Source organism: Muscardinus avellanarius (genome assembly GCF_963383645.1).
Source record: "Muscardinus avellanarius genome assembly, chromosome: 18".
NCBI classification, from domain to species: domain Eukaryota; kingdom Metazoa; phylum Chordata; class Mammalia; order Rodentia; family Gliridae; genus Muscardinus; species Muscardinus avellanarius.
This window is the reverse complement of record NC_137804.1, coordinates 48,779,918-48,802,543: the sequence shown is the minus strand read 5'-3', so window position 1 is coordinate 48,802,543 and position 22,626 is coordinate 48,779,918. Positions and strand designations below refer to the sequence as shown.

The following is a 22,626-nucleotide window of genomic DNA, read 5'->3' as shown; positions in this document are numbered from 1 at the left end:
TTAGCCCTCGTACAATATCCAGTTTGTTTCTAGCAGGTGACAGAAATAAATGTGAACCCACATGGGGCCGTACTGAGATGCTGCGTTCTTCTTTTCTGTTCTAGAAAGTACTCATAGACGCAGCTCTGAGGCTTTCTGATGGTATGGAGGAACGGCAGACCAGAAGCTTAGAAATCATAGAGTGTCTGTGTGTGTGTGTGTGTGTGTGTGTGTGTGTGTGTGTGTGTGTGTGTGTTACTAGAAATGGAACCCAGAGACATTCTACCTCCAAGCGACACCCTCAGCCCTATTTTTTAATTCTTTCTTTTGAAACAGGGTCTCACTGAGTTGCAAAGGGCCTCGCTACGTAGCTGAGGCTGGCGGCTACTTACGAGCTGCAGGTGTAATTAAGCCCTGGCACGCTGGCTCCCACTTGGAGGAAGAAAAGGGTGGAGACAGGTTCAGAGGAGGGCTCTCTCACGCCATGACTTAGGAGGTGCATTCCGAAGTCCCATCCGTGGGGGTAGGATCGGTCCTGTGCAGGCGGCTTAATCAGATAGGATGCATGAAGTCCACACACATCTCCTCCTTGACAAAATGACAAAAATTCTCTCTCTCCCCTCTTCCGGCCTTCATGATGTAGAGCACAGCCCCTGTTCTCTGCCTCTCTGTGCAGTCCACTGCCATGTCCTGAGCTCTGCAGACCTGGCCTAACATGGATTGAACCCTGAAATCTCCACAACTGTGAGCAAACAGATCTTCCTTTCTCTAAGTCGTGTGAGGTCAGGTTTACTGGGTCACAGCAGTGTGAATGGTAATCAAGACAGATCCTGCCTAAAAATAAAATTTTACAAAAAGGCCAAGGGTATAGCTTGATGGTCGAGCATGCCTGGGTTCAGTGCCCAGCGCCCCCCCACAGTCTTCTTTTGACAAATATTTATAGAGTGCCTACTATGTGCAGGTGCTGTTAAAGGGTCTAGATGTCCTTTCTGTCATCCAGCCTGGGCCTGGGTGAGGACAAAGGGGGTAGTGACTAAGAACTCTCCAATGTCTGTGAAATTCAGTAAGAGCTTGCGAGAGAGATGGTACAGTAGGGGTCAGGAGGGGTCCTGGGGGAGGCGGTATCTGAGCCGACGCACCAGTGACCCAATGACAGGTGGCCAACATGGCGCAGACCTCTCAGGACGACAACCTTTTTTTTATTTGACAGTGAATCTTTAATGAGTCCTGGGTTTGTGCCTGTCAAAACAAATCTACAGGCCCCGACTCATCTCTCACTCTGTGAGATAGACTTTTGTTATATTGTGTGTGTGCGTGTGTGCGTGTGTGCGTGTGTGTGTGTAACCCAGGGGCATTCTACCACCAACCCTATTTTAGTCTTATTTATTTATTTATTTATTTATTTATTTATTTGTGGCATTGGGGGTGAAACCCAGGGGCTTTTCTACCTCCAAGCTACACTCCCAGACCTATTTCATACATTATTTGGAAACAGGGTCTCACTAAGTTGCTGAGAGCCTCACTAAGTAGCTGAGGCTGGCTTCGAACCCGTGCCATCCTCCCTCCTCCTGTCTCAGCCTCCCAAGCGCTGGGATTACAAGCGTGCGCCAACACGCCTGGTTTTAGTCTTTTATTTTGAAACAGAGTCTCACTAAGTTGAGGAGGGCCTCACTAAATTGCTGAGGCTGGCCTTCAACCTGCAATACTCCTGCCTCAGCCTCCCAAGTACTGGGATTATAAGTGTGCGGCACCACACCCAGTTACATTATTATTATTATTAATTATTATTATTAATAGAAAGACAGATATACAAAGAAGTTATCTAATTTGGAGATCACCAGCTAAGAAATGATGGGCAAACCGTAGGAACATATGGTAGGTATGGTAGCTTCAAAGCTTGCCTGCAATAATTGAAAAGTGACTTAATTAGCACCAACTATTTTTCAACTTCTGTACAGTTAGTTCCAGGAAATATTCTCAGTCCTCCTCTTCATCATCATCATCATTATTATTATTATTATTATTATTAATTATTATTGTGGGGAGATATTGAGGATTGAACCCAGGGGTGCCCTACCATGGAGCTACATCCCCAGTCCTTTCTTAGTTTTTTATTTTGAAACAGGACTGGCCTCAAATTTATGATTCTTCCGTCTCAGCCGCTCAAGTCCTGGGATCACGCACGTGCCCCTTCGTCTTATCATCATCTCTATTTTTTTGTTTTGTTTTTGGTGGCGCTGGCAATTGAACCCAGCTGCATTCTACCTCTGAGCTCCACCTGGAGCTCTTTATTTTTGACACAAGTTCTCACTGGGTTGCAGAGGGCCTCCCTAAGTAGCTGAGGCTGGCCGCAAACCTGCGATCCTCCTGTCTCAGCCTCTTAAGTACTGAGATTACAAGCGTGCGCCGCCACATCTGGCTCCAGGTTAAAAAAAAAAAAAAGAAAGAAAATTGCAGTACTGGGGATGGAACCCAGGGGCATTTTACCTCCGAGCTACACCCCCAGCTCTATTTTTAAATTCTTTTTATTTTTGAAACAGGGTCTCACTGAGTTGCAAAGGGCCTCGCTAAGTAGCCGAGGCTGTCCACAAACCGCGATCCTCCCGTCTCAGCCTCCCAGATGCTGGGAAGGTGCACTCTCTAAAGGGCGCCTTCTGGAGGGGGCTCTCCGCCACAGGATTTCTGCAGCTACAGGGGGCCGCGCTGGGCTGAGAGCCCGCAGGGTCCCCTGCCCCCCCCCCTCTCTCTCCCTCCCTTCTCTCCCTCCCCCCCTCCCCCCCTCTCCCCCCTCCGGTGCAGACAGCATCTTTGGGGGCGGGACCAGGTGAGCGCGGCTGGGCCGGGGCGGGCCGGGGTGGAGCGGGGGGCGGGCCGGGCGCGGGCGGGCCCCGCAGGCTGCCGGAGCGTGGACGGCGCCCGCCGGCCGAGGGCCGCCGCCCGGACTCGCTGCCCCCCGCGCCCGGCCATGTTCGGCCGCAGCTCGAGGAAGAGGCCGCCGGGCCGCGCGGTGAGTCCCCGGCCGCTCCCGGGCCCCCGCGCACCTGCGGCCCAGGTGAGGCCAGGCGGGCCCCTCCGCAGCCCGCGCGATCGCGCCCTGCAGCGCCGGGGCTGGCTTTGGGGGTGCTTAGCCGCCCCCTCCCCGGGAGCGCTGGTGGGCCCCCTTCCTGGGGGGCAGGCAGGGTGGACTTTTGTTTCTCGGAAGCCCGTGGCCAGGGTGCCCCGGGGGAGACAAAGCCCCAGCGAGGCCGTCCTGGGGGGCCCGCGCCCCCCCAGGCACAGCCCACCTGGGCTCCCGGAGCCCCCGCGCCCAGGGAGGGTCGGCCGGGACCCCCAAGCGGCCAGAGAGGGGAGGCCGTCCTGCCCGGGGTGTCGTGGGGCTTTGGGGCGATCCCTCCCGGAGTCACACATTTTTACATTTTCTTTTTTGTTTTGTTTTGAAGTTGACCGGCCTGGGGCGGATAGAGAGAGGCCAGCCCTGTAGCGCCTGCGGTGACCAGTGTCCCGGGTTTGCTGTGCACCGATGGAGGTAAGAGACCACCTGAAAGCCCCAGACACCGCCCCTCGGCTGGGGGGAAATGGGGGCTACATCAGCCCCCGGACGGCCCCTTTCAGATGGGCCTGCAGAGTCGCGGGGGAGAAGGCGAGGCTGTGCCTTTAAGAGCGGCCACATCTGCTACAAATATTGAAGGTGGTGGTGGTGGTGGCCGCCGCAGGATGCCGGAGAGTGAGCTAGCCGGCCGCCTGGCCCCAGATGAGAGAACTTTCTGGGCTTCGCGGCCCCTTGTGTGTCTAGGTACCCAGGCCCCCAACAGATCCACCTGACTTGGCCAGGGTGGCCAAGTGCCCCAGAGCGAGGGGCGCCTCCCCTGCCTGGGGTTTTTAATCTCCCCCCGGCCCTGCAGCTCCGGGTCTCGACCACAAATCCACCACCGCCCGCCTGCTCTGTGTCAACCCTGCTCGGTGGCCAGATGTTTCTTATTAACGTGCCTCCAGTGCTGACTTCCAAGCAGCCTCTGCCGCGCTGGAAGAATTCTGTTTGGGAGCCCGGGGATCGAGGTGTCTTTCCTTCCAGGGTTATCTGGGAGCTGGGGGAGCTCTGGTCTGGGAGAGTCGGGGTGCGGGCATTCCCGAGCTCTCAGTTCGGAGATGGGAAGAGGCGGGCTGAGCTGTCCCCCCCGCTTCTTCCTCCGGCGACAAAATTGTTCTGTCTTGCCTGTCTCCTTCCTCCTCTTTTTCTCTTTGAAAGAGGTCTGGTTCTGGACCCCAGAAGGAAAGCCTATTTTGGGGTCCCCCCCCCCTCGCTCCCTGGATCTCCACTTTGCTCTGAGTGGAGCGTGTGCCCGGCGCCCAGTTATAGGGGAGCCCCGCAGCCCCTGCTTGAGAAATCAGCTGCTTTTGTTCCTGCCTCTGATGGGGCTGGTGGCCTCCCAGCCTTTGTTTCAGGGCACCGAGCGCAACCCTGATGGCTCCCCAGCTTCACGTCAGAGTCCAGGCAGGAGACCTTATAAATATGTAATTGGCCGACTTAGACATCTGTCAGTAGGCCGCCGCTGTAGCCAGATAGGTGTGCCGGAGCCTGGGCCTCCACGGGTCCCAAATGTGGGAGCGTTTCAGACACGCCAAGAGGTGTGGACGCCTCATTCTGTGCAACAGTCCGGGAGGACAGAGAACTGCGGACGGCTTGCTGTTCGATCCGGCTGGTGTTCGGATGGGGTGGTGACACGGAGCGGAGGATCTACAGCCCTCCTGTCCTGTCCTGCTCTGCTCGTGGGTCGCCTCTGGTCAGAGAGAGGCCTGCAGAGTAGCGGCCCCGGGGTGGGGTGGGGTGTGACCCCTGTCCCCAGCCACACAACCTCTGACCAGTCCTGAACTCAGTTTCCCTAGCAATTAAGTAGGAATACACAAGGAGACGTAGTGCAAAGTCCCCTCGTTACCCCTTTAACTTAACTGCAAAGAAGCCTAATGCAGGGATCTATCTATCTATCTATCTATCTATCTATTTTTGCAGTACTGGGGATGGAACCCAGGGGGATTCTACCTCCAAGCTACACCCCCAGCCCATTTTTTTATTCTTTATTTTGAAACAGGGTCTCACTGAGTTGCAGAGGGCCTCACTAAGTTGCTGAGGCTGTCCGCGAACCGCGATCCTCCGGTCTCAGCCTCTCAAATGCTGGGATGACAGGCGTGCGCCACCACGCCCGGCCTTAAGTGAGATATTGAAGACGTTTGTCTGGTCACTAAATAGTCACTAATTTTGCTGACTCTTTTCGGGATCCTTCCAAACACGGCTCAGGAGGAGACGTAACCAGAGGGGTTCAGTATGCTGGGTCTCCGGGGTCGCTTTAGATCTTTGTGACCACGGCTTCTGGGGGGGCTTTCAGCCTCCTGCACCCAGCTGAGTTGGCAACGGGGAGACAAGTGTTGTATTCTTAGCCCACGACTGAGCTTTTCCTTTGGAAAGAGCCCCTTTCATCAGGCCGAGACCGGCTTTCATGCCGAAGCAATTTCCTTAGTAGCAGCAGAGAGCCTACAGTCTGTGCCGTGAATAGGGTTTTTATGGCGCGTCCACCCGGGGCTGGAGAGGAAGCCGCTCCTGGCTCCTGGGCATACTGACCTTTTGGACAACTGCTTCTGGGTTCGCACCAGTTTTCTCCCTGGCTGATGGCCCTTTGAGAAACATGGCACCCTCCTCTGCCTGGAGAGACAGTAAACCGTAAAGGGACAGTTGTGCAGGAAGAAAGCCTGGGGGAACTCCTCCCTCCCCAGATACCAAGGAGCCCTGAGGTTGTGGTTCCTGGGCGTCGCCCACCCCGCTCAGTGTCCCTATAACGGGCTCTCTGCGCCTCCCTTCCCCTTGGTCCTCCGCTAGTTCTTTGTCTACACAGCAGGCAGCCCTTAAAATCTGGACAGAATTCAGGTCCTGCCTCCCAGCAGGAAGACCCTGGAGTTCTGGGGAAGTGTGTTATAAACAAACTTAGCTTCCCTCTGGGGCAGGGGGAGGCCTGAGGCTTTGAAGTGTGAGCCGAGCGGGGCTGGCTTTAACTCGACGTGGACGTGGACGGCCTTTCCCTCGCCTGTCACCTTGAATCTCGGCACTGTGCAAGTGTTCCAGTATGTTGGCCTCTGTCCCCAGTGGGATTTGACAAAGGGCAGGACAGATGGGCTTCAGGCCCCTGGTCCATAAAGAATCACATTCTAAGATGGTGGGTCCGGAAAGGGCTATCTGAGGGGGTGACATTTGTGTGGCGGCGTGCAGCCTCACGCTGGGGCCCGAGCTAGTGGCAACCCCTTTCTGCTGGGAGCTTCTTAGAAATGTCTCTTCCCAGGCCCAAGCCCTGGCCAGACCCTCTCAATCGAAACCCGAGCTGGAACCAGAGCCCCAGCTGACTCCTGTGCACACGGAATGAGAGGCACTAGTCAGGCGTGCTAGCGTCTCACTCCTGTAATCCCAGGGCTTGGGAGGCTGAGACAGGAGGTTTGGAGGTTGGAGGCCAATCCCCGCGATCCCTTCAGTGACTTAAGAGACCTGCTCAATAAATCTATAACTAAATAGTGCTGGGGTTGTGGGCCAGAGGTAGAATGTCGCTGGGTTCAATCCTGAGTACCAATAAATAAATAAATAAATAAACAAACAAACAAATAAAGAAGAGTGAGGGGCGCTGAGTTAGAACACCCGGCCCCCTGCCTGGCCAATTGCATCCTCCATTTTGAGTCTTCCTGTGAGGAAGAAAGAGGCCCAAGAACCTGTCAAATCCTGTTCTATATTATTGGGATTTTTCCCAGGCAACAATGTTTTCCTGGTTTACCTCGTCACACGCACCTTGAGATGGCAACATGGAGATATTTAAGGGTTTCTATACCAAGCGAGGGCTCGTGTGTTGTGGATGACGAGGGCTCACATCTGTCAGTAAGAGGTGTTTCCTTCATCTGCTGTGGGCTGGCCTGATAGTAGAGGCGGCCTCCGCTCCCACAAGGGACCTCACCTGGAGGAAACCACCTCGCGGGGGCCTACGGGAAGCCCACGCTGCCAGGCTGCACAGAAGTTAATTGCCGGGCATTGGTGCACACCTCCTGGGAGGCTGAGGCAGGAGGACTGCAGGTTCGAGGCCAACCTCAGCAATTTAGTGAGACCCTGTTTCAAAATGAAAGAAAAACAAAAACCAGGCATGGTGGCGCACATTTGTAATCCCAGTACCTGTGAGGCTGAGGCAGGAGGACTTCAGGTTTGAGGGCAGAGAATGCTCATTTAGTGAGACTCTGTTTCATAACAAAAAAATAAAATGGGCTGGAGGTATAGCTTAGAGGTAGAACACCTCTGGGCTCAATGTCCAATACTGCAAAAAAAAAAAAAAAAAAAAAGAAGGAAGGAAGGAAGAAAAGGAAGAAAGAAAGAAGGAAAGAAAAGTGAAGGCCAGTTCTTGGGCTGTGATCAGAAGAAACGATTGCTAGCTGGACACGTGGAGTGTCTGCTGGGAGGGACTTCTGCAAGAGAGGCCAGTCAGCGTGGTGGTGTGCAGCCTGAGCAGGGGCAGAGATACAGCCATGTGTACGGCGCAGATCCCCTTTGTGCTTGCCTGGGTAATACTGATCACATCAGAACAACATCAGCCAGGGATACGGGCTCCTGTTTGTTTTTTTTTGGCTAATTTATTTATTTTTGCAGTACTAGGGATGGAACCCAGGGGCAGTCTATCTCTGAGCTACACCTTCAGCCTTATTTATTTATTTATTTATTTATTTATTTATTTATTTATTTGGTGGTACTGGGGTTCCTGGAAGCCCTTCTACCTCCGGGCTACACTCCCAGACCTATTTTATACTTTTTTTTTTTTTTTTGAAACAGGGTCTCCTAAGCCAGCGCACACGGCTGGCTTCGAACCTGCGCGATCCTCCTGTCTCCACCTCCCAAGCGCGGGGATGACAAGAGTGCGCCACCACGCCCGGCTTATTCTTTATTTTGAAATAGGGTCCCACTGAGTTGCAAAGGGCCTAAGTTGTAGCTGAGGTTGGCTTCGAACCGTGATCCTCCTATCTCAGCCTCCCAAATGCTGGGATTACAAGCGTGCGCCACCACGCCCGGCGGCGGGCTCCTGTTTAACCCAGGCTTTTATCTAGTCCTCACCTAACCCTATGAAGAACCCTTGGTGATGAGGACACTGGGGCCCTTGGTTGTTGAATAACTTAGCCAGAGTCACTAGCTGGGAACAGTGATGCTGGGTTCAACCCCAGGACCCAGGCTCCTTCTCTTGAGATGCAGCCTCTCGGTACTTATCTTCCGATGCTTGGTCCCAAACTAGAGGCCCTTGAGCCCCACCCACATGGGTTTGGCTTATGGGCAGAGCATATTAAAAAAAAAAAAAGGAAGCTATTTCTAACCTTAAATGTAGATTTTTAGCTTTTCTTGAAAAAGCCAATAGGGCTGAGGGCTCAGCTGGCTGGGTAGGAACCCTTGCTTGCAATGCACAGGATCCTGGGTTCCATCCCCAGTAATAGGAGAAGAAAAAAAATATGTGATAATATCTGTCTTTCTCAACTGGCAGGATCTAAGCGGGCTCCCTTTTTGGGCCGTTGTGGAGGTCTAGGAGCTGCTGTGAAATAGGTTTGGCCCCCTGCATGGGCGTGGCCTCCCCACGGTGGGCGTGGCTATACGTTGTAGGCGTGCTCTCCCTGCATGTGGGCGTGGCTACATGCTTTCCGGGTGTGATCTCCAAGCGTATGGGAGTGGCTTTCCTCTCTGTGGGCGTGGTCTCCCTGCGTGTGGGCGTGACTATATGCTCTAGGGAGTGATATCTGTGTGTGGGCGTGACCACAAGTTCTGTGGGCGTGGCATTCCCATATGGGCGTGGCTTTTCTCTCTATGGGCGTGATCTCCCTGCGTGTGGGTGTGGCTTTCCTCTGTGGGCGTGGTCTCCCTCTGTAGGTGCAGTCTCCTGTTGGATGGGCTGACATCAGCTCACCCTGGTACCTAATGTTCAAGTTAGCTCTAAGAACTCTTGGGATATTTAGGTTACCTACCAGGGACAGGAAATGATTTGAGCTTGCAGGTTCGAAAAGAACACTCTTATTTCTGCAAAAAAAAAGAAAAAGAAAAAGGTTCTTAAAAATAGCAAGCAAGCATCTCTAATACTAGGGACATTTTTAAAGCACCGGCAAGGCCAGACAAATGTTTCATATCCTTCCTGTCTCTTGTTCTTACAGTCCTTGGAGGCAGGTGTAGTTATCCGCACACATTTTAGTAGGTCAGAAGAGGGAGTCCCAGCGAGGGTAAGTACTTTGCAAAGGCGCACAGCCCGGCAGATCAGTGGGATTCGAACTCTGACCGCAAAAGTCTCACTAAGCGTTCTCAAACTTTATCTGCGAGCGGGTTTCGGGGGAATCTTGTTCATATTCAGAATCTAGTTTTGTGGCTTCAGAGTGGGCAGGAGATCCTGCCTTTCCAATAAGCTCCGAGGTGAGGCTTCTGGGGCTGAGTGACCGCACTTAGGACCGCAAAAGGTCTAGAACCCAGGCAGCAAACTACGGCCCACTGGCCACATCGCAGTTCCGTATGATTCGTGGACCCAGACTGGCTTTTTACTTTTTTAAACCGCTGGAGAAGAATTCCAAGGGGAATACTCTTATTTTTATTCTTTATTTTTATTTTATTGCGGGTCTGGGAATGGAACCCAGGGGCTCTCGACCTCCGACCTACACCCATGCCCGGCTCAAGGAATAGTATTTTATGAGATATAAAAATGGCACGAAGCTGGGCGTGGTGGCACACACTTGTAATCCCAGCATTTGAGAGGCTGAGACAGGAAGATCGCGGTTCGCGGACAGCCTCGGCTACTTAGTGAGGCCCTTTGCAACTCAGCGAGACCCTGTTTCAAAATAAAGAATAAAAATAGGGCAAGAGGTGTATCTCGGAGGTAGAATGCCCCTGGGTTCCATCCTCAGTACTGAAAAAAAAATGACGTGAAATTCAAATTTCAGCGCCCACGGATAAAATGTTTCTGAACAAATAAAAGTCCAGTGATGGGCCTCTCATCTGTGGCTCTTTACAGGAAATGTGCACCAACCCCTGGTCTACACCACTGTCTCAGATAATATGCAAGTAGCTCTCTTGGAGTAGAATAAAGGAGTCTGGAATCGGGGGTCTAGGAAACATCTCACCACACTGGATGAGAGGGGTGGTGTCATCAAAGACATAGACACAGGGAACAGACCAAAGTTGTTTCCAGCGCCGTGGAGACAGGCCGGCAAGATCACATCAATGAGCTCCCAGTGGCTTCTAAGCCCCTTGTGATCCCTTTAAGGTTATAGCTTTGCTGATACATGTAGATCCGAGCGGAGCACTAGCAGGCGGGCTCTCAGAACCAGCCTCCTGGAGGCCCACTTTCAGCAGCGGTTGACACGGGAAGCCCAGAGCAGGGCTGGCTTTGTGAGTGTTCTAATTATGCGGGGTGCTTTGATTCTAGGCAGCAAGGGCGGCCCTTCCAGGCGCATGCTGGCCAAGCCTGAGCCCGCGAAGGCTTCTGCCCCGGTTGCCCCGGCAATGATCCTGCGAGCTGATGGCTGGGGCCGCAATGTGGGCCAGGCTGGCCTGGTTTCCTTTGGGGTTGTAATTTGGCCAAGAAGTGGGTTCCCACCGATTATTTGTTCAGGGAGGCAAAAACAGGGTCTCAATCCAGGAGTGTGTCAAGGAAAGTTGTGTGTGTGTGTGTGTGTGTGTGTGTGTGTGTGAGAGAGAGAGAGAGAGAGAGAGAGAGAGAGAGAGAAGGAGAGAGAGAGAGAGGAAGAAAGTGCGCGCCAGAGAGAGAGGCAGAAATTCTTCCAGCAGGGGAAGATTTTTAGTAGCTAAAATGGTTTCTAGTTGAAACTGGGCATGGTGGCATTTGCCTATAATCCCAGTACTTGGGAGGCTGAGATAGGAGGATTCCCAGCTTCAAGGCTAGACTCTGCAATTTAGTGAGGCTCTCAGCAACTTAGTGAGATGCTATTTGAAAGGAAAAAAAAAAATAACTGGGTGTGGTGGCACACACCTGTAATCCCAGAATTTGGAGACTGAGACAGGAGGATTACAAGTTTAAGGTTAGCTTCAGCAACTTAGTGAGACTCTATTTCAAAAGTTAAATAGGAGCCGGGCGCGGTGGCGCACGCTTGTCATCCCAGCATTCGGGAGGCTGAGACCCGAGGATCGCGGTTCGCGGACAGCCTCAGCTACTTAGTGAGGCCCTCTGCAACTCAGTGAGACCTGGTTTCAAAATAAAGGATAAAAAATAGGGCAGGAGGTATAGCTCGGAGTTTGAATGCCCCTGGGTTCCACCCCCAGACCCGCAAAAATAAATAAATAAATAAATAAATAAATGTTAAATAGGGGTGGAACTGTAGTTTAAAATGGAACCCCCTAGGTCCAAAACCCAGTAACACACACACACACACACATAGGTTACTGGTTGCTAATACATTTGACAGATGCTAGGTAACTTCACAGGGTTTTTCTCTTGAAAAAGAAATATATTAGTTCATCCCAGCCTATCTGTATTATTTTCTCTGATTTTGAAATAGATATTGCTGCTATTTGCTTATGTATTTATTTATTTTTTTATGGTACTAAAGATGGAACCCAGGGGCATTGTACCTCCGAGCCACACCCCCAGCCCTATTTCTTAGTCTTTTTATTTATTTTTATTTTTTTATAATAAAAGATGTTTTATTTTTTATTTTTTTAATTTATTTTTATTGGTGCATTGTAATCATACATCACATTGGAATATAAGACTTGAGAGGATATACAAGCACACATCATCCAATCAGCCCTCATCCAGCCCCCATCCCATTCCCTCCCCCTCCCTCGATCCCATGCTTGTTTGGTGATTAACTTTGATACATTTGTTTATGTACCTCCTGCGTTTTGTTTTTTTTATTTTTTTTTAAATTTTTTGGTGGTACTGGGGTTCCTGAAAACCCTTCTACCTCCGGGCTACACTTCCAGACCTATTTTTTTATACTTTTATTTGGAAACAGGGTCTCTTAGGCCAGCGAGGTTGGCCTTGAACCTGCGCGATCCTCCTGTCTCTGCCTCCCAAGTGCTGGGATTACAAGCATGCGCTACCAACGCCCAGCATACCTCCTGAGTTTTAAAGAGGCTCCATCCTCCCCTATTCCATACCCTCTGATTGGTCACCTTAATTGCATCACTATAGGGCCCTTTCTATAGCTCGACCTCTTCCTGTTGCCCCTTTCCTCCTAGTTATTGCTGATTAGGGGAAGCATCTGGTTTTAATTTTCTGCGATATTTCTCTGTGCATGCCGCGTTGCAAGTACCGATCCCACTCTTGACGGCCCCAGTAGTGGCCTGGCTACCCGGTGGACTGATCCGGAAGTTGCTGGCTCAAGCAGCGGCCTTGGCTCACAGCTGGCTCCAATCCCGGCCTCGCTGGCTCCAGCACCAGCCTAACCCCTCGGCAGGCTCCGATCCCGGCCTCGGAGGCCTTAGTAGCGGCCTTGCCTCACAGAAGGCTCCGATGCTGGCCACTGGCCCCGACACTGGCCTAACCCCTCGGCAGCCTCCGATCCTGGCCTCGGAGGCCCCAGCAGCCTCGCTGGCCCCAGCACCTTGTCTCACTGCAGGCTCCGATGCTGGCTGCTGGCCCCGGCACCGGCCTAACCCCTCGGCAAGCTCCGATCCTGGCCTCGGAGGCCCCAGCACAGGCCTTGCCTCATGGCAGGCTCCGATCCTGGACTCGCTGGCCCCGGCACCGGCCTAACTCCTTGGCAGGCTCCAATCCCGGCCTTGGAGGCCCTAGCACCGGCTTTGCCTCACAGCAGGCTCCGATCCCGGCCTTGCTGGCCCCGGCCCCGGCCCAACCCCTCGGCAGGCTCTGATCCCAGCCTCGGAGGCCCCAGCACCAGCCTTGCCTCATGGCAGGCTCCTATCCTGGCCTCACTGGCCCCAGCACCAACCTAACCCCTCGGCAGGCTCCGATCCGGGCCTTGGAGACTCCAGCACCGGCCTTGCCTCACGGCAGGCTCCAATCCCAGCTTTGCTGTGTCCGTCACCGGCTTCACCCCTCGGCAGGCTCCAGTCCGATCACCCTCTTCGCCCAGCCATTTGTCCCACATTCTCGAGGGTGCATGGTGGTAGCATTCTGCCTCTGGGGTTATTACTTCAAAGGTTCCAGGTGTAATGCATCCGATCTCTGCCTCCCCTGAGTACTGGCCACTGCCATTTCCACTGACTCCACCATTTCAAATCTTTCCCAAGCTCTTTTTCCACTCTGAATGTTGTCCAGTGTTCCTAAGCATGCGCGACGGTAGCATTCGACATTTGGTGTAATTTCTCAAAAAAATATAAGGTTGGTAGGATCCGATTTCTGCTTCTCCTGAATACAAGTCTGCACCGCCATCGCAGAGACTGCTTTCAACACTGCCTTTCTCCTAGGTCTCCGCTAAACCCTGTTCTTACAGGTGATATCCAAGGTTCTTAACAATGTAGAGAAGAAGCAGTCCTCTTTCACGGGGAATTTTTCCAAAAGTTCCAGTTCATTTGGATAAGTTTTGTCTGCATCTCCAGTATCCTGGCATCTGCCCTGGCCTTCTTGACCCCTCTCCGATATTTTTCTTTTTTCCTTTTCTTTTCCTTTTTTTTTTTTTTTTTTTTTTTTAATAAGTGAAGACAGTATGTGTGGTTTGAGGAGTTTGTGGGATCAGGCACTCAGTAGCACTGTGACCCGGGCCCGGTTTCCCCAGGAGTCCAGTGTATCCGCACGACTTTGCCTGGGTCCCAGAGTCCTGCAACCTGGGCCCCGGCTCTTCCAGGGGCCCAGGGGTTCGGCGTGCCCCGCCTGACCCCCCACCCGGGGCCCAGAGCCTTGTGACCGGGCCCCGGTTTCTCCAGGGGTCTGGTGTGCTCTGCGTGATCCCGCCCGTAGCCCAGTCTCCTGCTACCTGGCCTCGGTTTCTAAGGGGGTCCAGCGTGCTCCACCTGATCCCTGCCCAGGGACCAGGGCCTTGTGACCGGGCCCCGGTTTCTCCAGGGGTCTGGTGTGCTCCGCGCAATCCCGCCCGGGGCCCAGAGTCCTGCGACCTGGGCCCCGGCTCTTCCAAGGTCCGGCATGCCCCGCCTGACCCCCGCCTGGGACCCAGGGTCTTAAGACCGGGCCCCGGTTTCTCCAGGGGTCTAGTCTTTTTATTTTTGAAACAGGGTCTCACTGAGTTGTGAAGGGCCTCACTAAGTAGCTGAGGCTGGCCTCGAACAGTGATCCTCCTGTCTCTTGCTTCCTGAATGCTAGGATTACAAGCATGCACCACCACACCCGGCCATATTGCTGTTATTAAGGATACTAAGAACCTGGGTGTGGTGTCGCATGCTTATAAACCCAGCATTTGGGAGGCTGAAACAGGAAGGTTGTGGTATAATAAAAATAAAAATTAAGAATAAAAATAGTGCTGAGGGTGTAGCTCGGAGGCAGAATGCCCCTGTGTTCTATCCCTGGTACTACACACACACAAAAGGTATTAAGATATTAAAATAAAACAGGCATCATAGAGTAGAGCAGAAGCCACTTCTTAATTACTCCTCTTAGAGCTGGGCTTAGCAAATTGAGACAGAATGAGCCTGCCACCTGTCCTGTGGCTACTGGCTAAGAATGGTCTCGGTCTTTTTTAAATGGTTGGGGGATAGAATCAAAAGAAGAACATTTTGAAAGACATGAAAATGATATGAAATTTCAGTTTTCCCAGCCCATAAATTAAGTCTTACTGGAACGCAGCTATACCCTTCATTTAGTGGCATCTGAGATGGCCGTGTCTGCCATGACCCAGTTCAGCAGTTGAGACCCCTGTAGCCTGGAGAACTGGAGATATTTACTCAGGCCTCACTGACTCTAAGCCAGGGTGCACGTGTTTATGGCTTTGTATTTATTTCCTCTGATTGGTTCAAATTTATTTATTTTTATTATTTATTTATTATTATTATTATTTATTTTTTATTTATTTTATTTTATTTTTTGGTGGTACTGGGAATGGAGCCCTTCTGCCTCCGGGCTATACTCCCAGACCTATTTTTTTAAATATTTTATTTGGAAACAGGGTGTCTTAAGCCAGCGAGGGCCTTTGAACCTGCGCGATCCTCCTGTCTCCACCTCCCAAGCGCGGGGATTACAAGCGTGCACCACCACAACTGGCTTCAAATTTATTATTATAATTATCATTTATGATTTTTTAGCACAAAGGATTGGACCCAGAGACATTCAAGCCACACCCCCAGCTTTATTTTTATTCTTTATTTTTTATTTTTTGGAGGGTACTGGGGATGGAACCCAGGGACATTCTACCTCCGAGTTACACGTCTAGCCCTATTTTTTATTCTTTATTTTGAAACAGGGCCTCACTGAGTTGCAGAGGGCCTCACTAAGTAGCTGAGGCTGGCCGCGAACCGCGATCCTCCTGTCTCAGCCTCCCGAATGCTGGGATGACAAGCGTGCCCACCACGCCCGGCTTAGCATTTAGAGTTTTAAGAGCTCTTGGTAGATTGTCCTTCAGAACAAGGGTGCCACCTTCTCTCCTGTCAGCATCTGAGTGCCTGTGCCTGCTGTTCAAACATCTCAGCGGGGCTGCAGCGGGGCGACTAATCCTCGTTCAGTCACGCCAGGGGACTTCTGTGCCTGCTGGGTAGGCACAGCGCCTGGATGCCAGCCATATTTTCCTCTAAATACCGTCCCCCCATCCTCACTCCTGCAAGCGCTGCTTGCATTTGAGTGAATGCTACTCTTCCTCTGTCCGAGGTGGTTGCAGGAAGGAGGAGACCCTGCGGGATTTGTTAGTTTGGGGTCTCTTGGCTGCAAGAGCTCAAAGGTTATCCTTTAACCTCGGTTAATCAGTAGCTCAGAGGGATTTCTCTAGAGAGGGAGCATTTTCTAGCGGGAAGGATTCCCAGTGCGCAGAGCTTCTGGAGATCAAAGGAATTCTACCTGTCTGTGGGTAAGAGTCATGGTGGGGGGAAGAGATCTCTGGGGAGAACTGTTTATTTCTAGCCGTAAAAATCTCCTGGGAAGCTTGTAAGGCGTAGGTGGAACCATGACAGCTAAGCGGTGGAAGGAACGGACGTAAAGACAGAATGTTGAGCCGGGCCTGGTGGCGCACGCTTGTCATCCCAGCATTCGGGAGGCTGAGGCAGGGGGATCGCGGTTCGAGGACAGTCTCAGCTACTACTTAGTGAGGCCCTTTGCAACTCAGTGAGACCCTGTTTCAAAATGAAGAATAAAAAATAGGGCTGAGGGTGGAGCTCGGAGGTACAAAGACTCTGGGTTCCATCCCCAGTACCGCAAAAACAAAACAAAACAACAAAAACCAGTTTGTAAACTATAGGAGAAAGGTCACTTTTCAACTCTACTCTTGGGCCAGTAGGCAAAAACAGACCTCTTTGGAGCCCTGCCATCTACCACTGGGTCCATAAAATCTCACGTGCAAGATAAGAACCACTCACCATCGAGCCAGTACTTATTCTCGGTCACCCTGGCCTGCTTAGTATGTGTGAGCTTTTGTGACTCTTGTCCCATGATACACAGCTCCGTTTCTGTGACCACAAGTCCCACACCAAGGATAATTATCCAATTTTTATTTTATTTTATTTGGTACTAACCCAGGGTCATTCTACTTCTGAGTTATTTAATTAATTAATTAATTAATATATTTACTTATTTTTTGGTGGTACTGGGGATAGAACCCAGGGGCATTCTACCTCCGAGCTACACCCCCAGCCCTATTTTTTATTCTTTATTTTGAAACAGGGTCTCACTGAGTTGCAGAGGGCCTCACTAAGTAGCTGAGGCCGTCCGCGAACCGCGATCCTCCTTCTCAGCCTCCCGAATGCTGGGATGACAAGCGTGCGCCACCACGCCCGGCTTATTTATTATTTTACGCCAGCCCTATATTATTTTTTTAGTTTGAAATAAGATATGTTGCTGAGGGCCTGAGTTGCTGAGGCTGGCTGCACACCCGAGATCCTCCTGTCCCAGCCTCCCAAGTACTGGGATTGTAGGCATGCACCCCCACACCTGGCTAGTTTACACATTATTTAAACCTAAGATCGCACGCAGCTCCTCCATTACGTGAAGACCCTCTGGTATCCTGCTCACACCTTAGCTTCCCTGCTTGAGCGCAGACACATGGCCCTTCACTTGCGGTGACTGGTTCATCTCACTTAACATAATGTTCTCCAGGTCTGCCATTTTCCTACAAATGATCATAACTTCGTTCCTCTTGACTGCTGAGTGGAATTCCGTCGTGTCTGTATCCCGTGATTTTGTAATCCATTCATCTGTCGATGGACACCGAGGATGGTTCCATAGTTTGACCATTATGAATGGCTCTGCCATAAGCATGGCTACGCACGAATCACTATCGCATTTCGATTTCAGCCTCTTTGGAAGGATCCCAGGGGTGCTGTCGCCGGATGACGTGACGGATCCATCCCCAGTTTTCCGAGGAATCTCCGCACCGATCTCCATAGCGGCCGCGCTAATTTGCAGTCCCACCAAGAGTGTAGAAGAGTGCTTATCTTTCCACGTCTTCACTGGCATTTTTTGTATTTTTTATTTGGAAACAGGGTCTCTTGAGCCGGCGAGGCTGGCTTCGAACCTGCGCGATCCTCCTGTCTCCGCCTCCCAAGCGCGGGGATGACCAGCGTGGCCACCGCGCCCGGCTTCACTGGCATTTTCTGATGTCTGACTTCTTGACGGCTGCCATTCTGCCTTGAGTTAGACGGACCCTCAGCAGAGTTTTGACTTGCGTTTTCCTGAGTGCTAATGACGTCGGACACGGTTTCATCTGTGTGGTGGCCGTTTGTATTTCTTCTTTTGCGCTGTCTATTTAGCTCGGTCGTGGGGCTGGGATGTTAAAGCCGAAGCTCCTGTCAGAGGGTGTGATGTGGCGCTTACTGAGATGTGGGGAAGGGGCCCCGTGTGAGGGATGGAATCACATACAATTCAATTTCCGGCTCCCTAGGAGGGCACGTAGAGTTTTCTAATTACACCCGTCTCTGGGAAGGAAAGTTCCATTCGGCTTGCTAATACCTCCGGCGTTTCATTGGGCCGTCTAAGTTCATTTTAGAGATGTCGTTTGCATAATGTCTCCTAGAGAAAAACTCCACAAAAGGGTCCAGCCGAGGGAGGGAGTGGAAAGTCTTCCCTTCTGCAGCCAGCTCCATTGTCATTAATCATTATTATTATTATTATTATTATTATTATTATTATTGTGGTACTGGGGGTTGCACCCAGGGGTATTCTACCTCTGAGCTACACCCCCAGCCCTTTTTATCTTTTTTGTTTTGTTTTTTTGGTGGTACTGGGGTTCCTGGAAGCCCTTCTACCTCTGGGCTACACTCCCAGACCTATTTTATATATTTTTTGGAAACAGGGTCTCTTAAGCCGGCGAGGCTGGCTTCGAACCTGCGCGATCCTCCTGTCTCCGCCTCCCAAGCGCGGGGATGACAAGTGTGCGCCACCACGCCCGGCCCTTTTTATTTTTTGAGAAAAGGTCTTGCTGAGTTGCTGAGGCTGGCCTTTAACCTGTGATCTTCCTGTCTCAGCCTCCCAAGTACTGGGATGACAAGCTGGTACCACTATGCCTGGCCTTATTTTATTTTTTATTTAGAAACAGGGTCTTGCTAAGTCGCTGAGAGTTTCGCTAAGTTGCTGAGGCTGGACTCAAACCTGCGATCCTCCTGTCTCAGCCTCCCAAGCACTCGGATTGCATGCAGGCACCACCGTGCCTGGCGGTTCCGTAGTCTTTGGACCTGCGCTTTGGGATGCATGTTCCCCCACACTTCAGCCGTCCGGTGTCATGGCGACAAGGCAGATGCAAACACATTTGGCCGCGGGAAGGTATTTAATGAGAGCGTCGTTTGATTTTATGTTTGGCAAACTCCTTGGTGAGGCAGAAACTGCTTCTTCGGTTCTTCGCGACAGCTCATTATGCGTGTACGGGGCGCTCAGAGCGGAGATCCTGCTTCCAGGGCTGGAGAATTAGGCCTCCAGGGGACTTATTTAAGGAATGCAGGTGTTTTCTTTCTTGAAGACTCTATGAAATTGCTCTGATAATCTAATTTCTCAGAGTCTTTTGTTTCATAGTCCGGTGCCCAGGAGGGCCCCTCCGCACCTGCGCCTCCATCGCTTGGCCTCTGGCTCTTCTCCAGCAACTCTCTCGGTGTTTGGGAATCGCTGGTGACTGGTCCCTTTTACCTTCATGAAGCCCCACATTAACTTGAGACCTTCAGCTTCCCCTTGGGCCTGGGACATCTGTGGCTTTGGAGAAGGGTACATCAATACGCTTCTTGGGTACTAGGGTTAAACAACAAAATTTAGCCGGGCGCGGTGGCGCACCCTTGCAATCCCAGCATTCGGGAGGCTGAGAGGAGGATCGCGGTTCGCGGACAGCCTCAGCTACTTAGTGAGGCCCCCTGCAACTCAGTGAGACCCCGTTTTAAGATAAAGAATAAAAAATAGGGCAGGGGGTGTAGCTCGGAGGTAGAACGCCCCTGGGTTCCATCCTCAGTACTGCAGAAGAAAGAAAGAAAGAATGAAAAATTGGGCTGGGGGTGCAGTTCAGAGGTAGAATGCCCCTGGGTTCAATCCCAAAGAAAGAACAAAAAATAGGGCTGGGGGCGTGTAACGCTGAAAATAGTTTGGGGAGTTCGTGAAGGAGGCAAGCACCAACCAGGTTATTAACAACGGCTTTAATCAAGGACCCGGCACCTTTGGGGAGGCAGCCGGCCATGGAGGAAGGAACCTCTGAGCCACGCTTCCGTCGCGTGTAGCCCCAGTTGGCAGGCGGAATGGAAAGTACCAATGTTTTATAGGCATGCTGATTCTCTCCCGACATCTGTAGTCTCGCGACATTTAGAGTCGGTCTCGCGATGTTTGGAGTCTTGAGGCACCTGGATTCTCGCGATATCTCCACTTCTGGCTTCCAGGGTTCTGCCTTCTGTTCCCACCGTGGGGATTCCATAGGGGAAGAGAGGGACCTGACCTATCAGGGGGGGTATAGCTTCATGGTAGAATGCCCCTGGGTTTCATCCCCAGTATTGTAAATAAATAAATATATAAATACATAAATAAATAAATATAAAAAAATTAAAGTTTCAGAAACCAAAATGGGACAACACTGGAGCAGAAATAGAGGAATCCCTCAAGCAGATGGTGGAGCGATGGTTGATGTCAGACAGGGCGCTGGAGAAAAGTTACCGAAGGGTGATGGGCCAAGCAACTAGCTCTCCACTCGGAATAAAAAGGGAGGAATCCACAACTTTAAAAACATTTACTTTTTCTAGGCGTGGTGGCTAGGCTTTTAATCCCAGCATTCCGGAGGCTGAGACCGGAGGATCGCGGTTCGAGGACAGCCTCGGCTACTTAGTGAGGCCCTCTGCAACTTAGTGAGACCCTATTTCAAATAAGAATAAAAATTGGGCCGGGGGTGTATCTTGGAGATAGAAGGTGGTACTGGGGTTGGAACCCAGGGGCATTCTACCCCAGCCCTATTTTGTCTTTCTTTCTTTCTTTCTCTCTCTTTCTTTCTTTCTTTCTTTCTTTCTTTCTTTCTTTCTTTCTTTCTTTCTTTCGTGGGTCTAGGGATGGAACCCAGGGGCATTCAACCTCCAAGCTACACCCCCTGACGTATCTTTTATTCTTTATTTTGAAACAGGGTCTCACTGTGTTGCAGAGGGCCTCACTAAGTAGCTGAGGCTGTCCGCCAACCGCGATCCTCCGGTCTCAGCCTCCCGAATGCTGGGATTAGAAGCGTGCGCCACCACGCCTGGCCTGTATTCTTTATTTTGAAACAGGGTCCCACTGAGTTGCAGAGGTAAAAGTGCTTGCCTATTATGTGCAAGGCCCCAGGTCGAATCCCCAGCTCTGCAAACAAAGCAAAAATCAAAATTTAAAAAAGAGCTGGGGGTATAGCTCAGAGGTAGAATGCCCCTGAGTTCAGTCCCCAGTACAAAATGAATAAGTAAATAAATACATAAATAAATAATTTTTTTTTGGTGATACTGGGGATGGAACCCAGGGGCATTCTACTTCCGAGCTATACCCCCAGCCCTATTTTTTATTCTTTATTTTGAAACCGGGTCTCACTAAGTTGCAAAGGGCCTCGCTAAGTAGCTGAGGCTGGCCGCGAACCGCGATCCTCTGGTCTCAGTCTCCCAGATGCTGGGATGACAAGCGTGCGCCACCACGCCTGGCTAATAAATAAGTAAATAAAAATTTAAAGACCCCCTATTTCTTCATCCGGAGAATGCATTTTGGACAGCAATGGGGTGGATGTCAGTTTTCTTTGTTGCCAGCAACTTGGGTGGTTCTTCTGGATGTGGGGGGCTGAGCCCAGGAATTAAACCTTGTGTGGTCGGTGAGTTATACCCTCTTCTAGTAGCAGCCTCCCCGCCAGGGAGAGGCGAGGGAATTAATTTTATTGCACAGAAATAAATTTGATGACTTTCACAGAACAGTCGAACTATTTTATTTCCTCTCTTTTTTATGGTACTGGGAATTGAACTCAGGGGTGTTCTACCTCTAAGCTACAGCCTCAGCCCTATTTTATTTTGTTATTTTTTGTTATTCTGAAACAGGGTTTCACTATATTACTGCATTGTATCCTCAAACCTGCGATCCTCCTGTCTCAGACTCTCAAGTACTGAGATTACAGGTATGTGCCACCACGCCTGGCTTAGAACTCTCTCACAGTGGGAGATATACTGCGTTCTTAGTGGTTAAAAACCCCAAATCCTAAACCAGGCATGGTGGTGCCTGCTTGTAACCCCAGTACTGGGAAACTGAGAAAAGAGGGTCACAGGTTTGAGGCCAGATTCAGCAATTTAACAAGTTCTTGTTTTAAGGCAAAACAAACAAAATTTAAAAAGGTCTGGGGATGTAGCATGATAGCACTATAGCACGGCAGTAAAAGGCCCCTAGGCTAGCCGGGCGTGGTGGCGCACGCTTGTCATCCCCGCGCTTGGGAGGCTGAGACAGGAGGATCGCACGGGTTCGAAGCCAGCCTCAGCTACTTAGTGAGGCTCTCAGTAACTTAGTGAGACCCTGTTTCCAAATAAAATAGAAAATAGGTCTGGGAGTGTAGCCTGGAAGTAGAAAGCCTCTGGGTTCTACCCCCAGTACCACCAAAATAATAATAATAATAATAATAATAATAATAATAATAATAATAAGCATGCCATTGTAGAATATGCTGTTTTGAGTAAAGATGTCCGTATCTGAAACCTGAACTTTTCATATCATTAGAGGAAAGTTAACAGACTTGAAAATAATAGGGATTAAAAGACAGCCCCTTCTCCTGCCCCCAACATGGAGGAACAATTTGGAATGTCTCAGGAATGTCCTTGTGAAATACTGATTTCTCTGGCTGAGAAAGCGCATCTGCTGTTTGGGAATGCATTTCAACTGCTTATTTTAGGATTAAGGGTGGATGAAGGGATAGGATTAATCCCCTATCAGGTCACAGCAGGCGAGCGGAGGGACCACACTCATGGGATGCAGGTGGAGGGGCCGGGGCTGCACGCGCGCCTGGCCAGCCCCAGACCCCAGCGCCTCCCTGCGCAGCAGCCTGGGCCTTCCAGCCCCTCCTTCAGTCATTACCGTCCAAAAACTTTCCCGGCCC

At 51.1% G+C, this 22,626-nt stretch overlaps 1 protein-coding gene across 1 annotated transcript in view; it reads left to right on the top strand.

Moving 5' to 3' along the window:
• Positions 1-2,944: 2,944 nt before the first annotated feature.
• PRICKLE2 (prickle planar cell polarity protein 2) overlaps positions 2,945-22,626 on the top strand; it is a gene marked incomplete at both ends in the record, with an annotated part of 347,802 nt that continues 328,120 nt past the window's right edge. Inside the window, 2 exons of the mRNA XM_080715805.1 lie at positions 2,945-2,986; positions 3,420-3,505. Coding sequence (XP_080571931.1) covers positions 2,945-2,986; positions 3,420-3,505 — 128 coding nt within the window. The remainder of the gene's footprint in view (positions 2,987-3,419; positions 3,506-22,626) is intronic.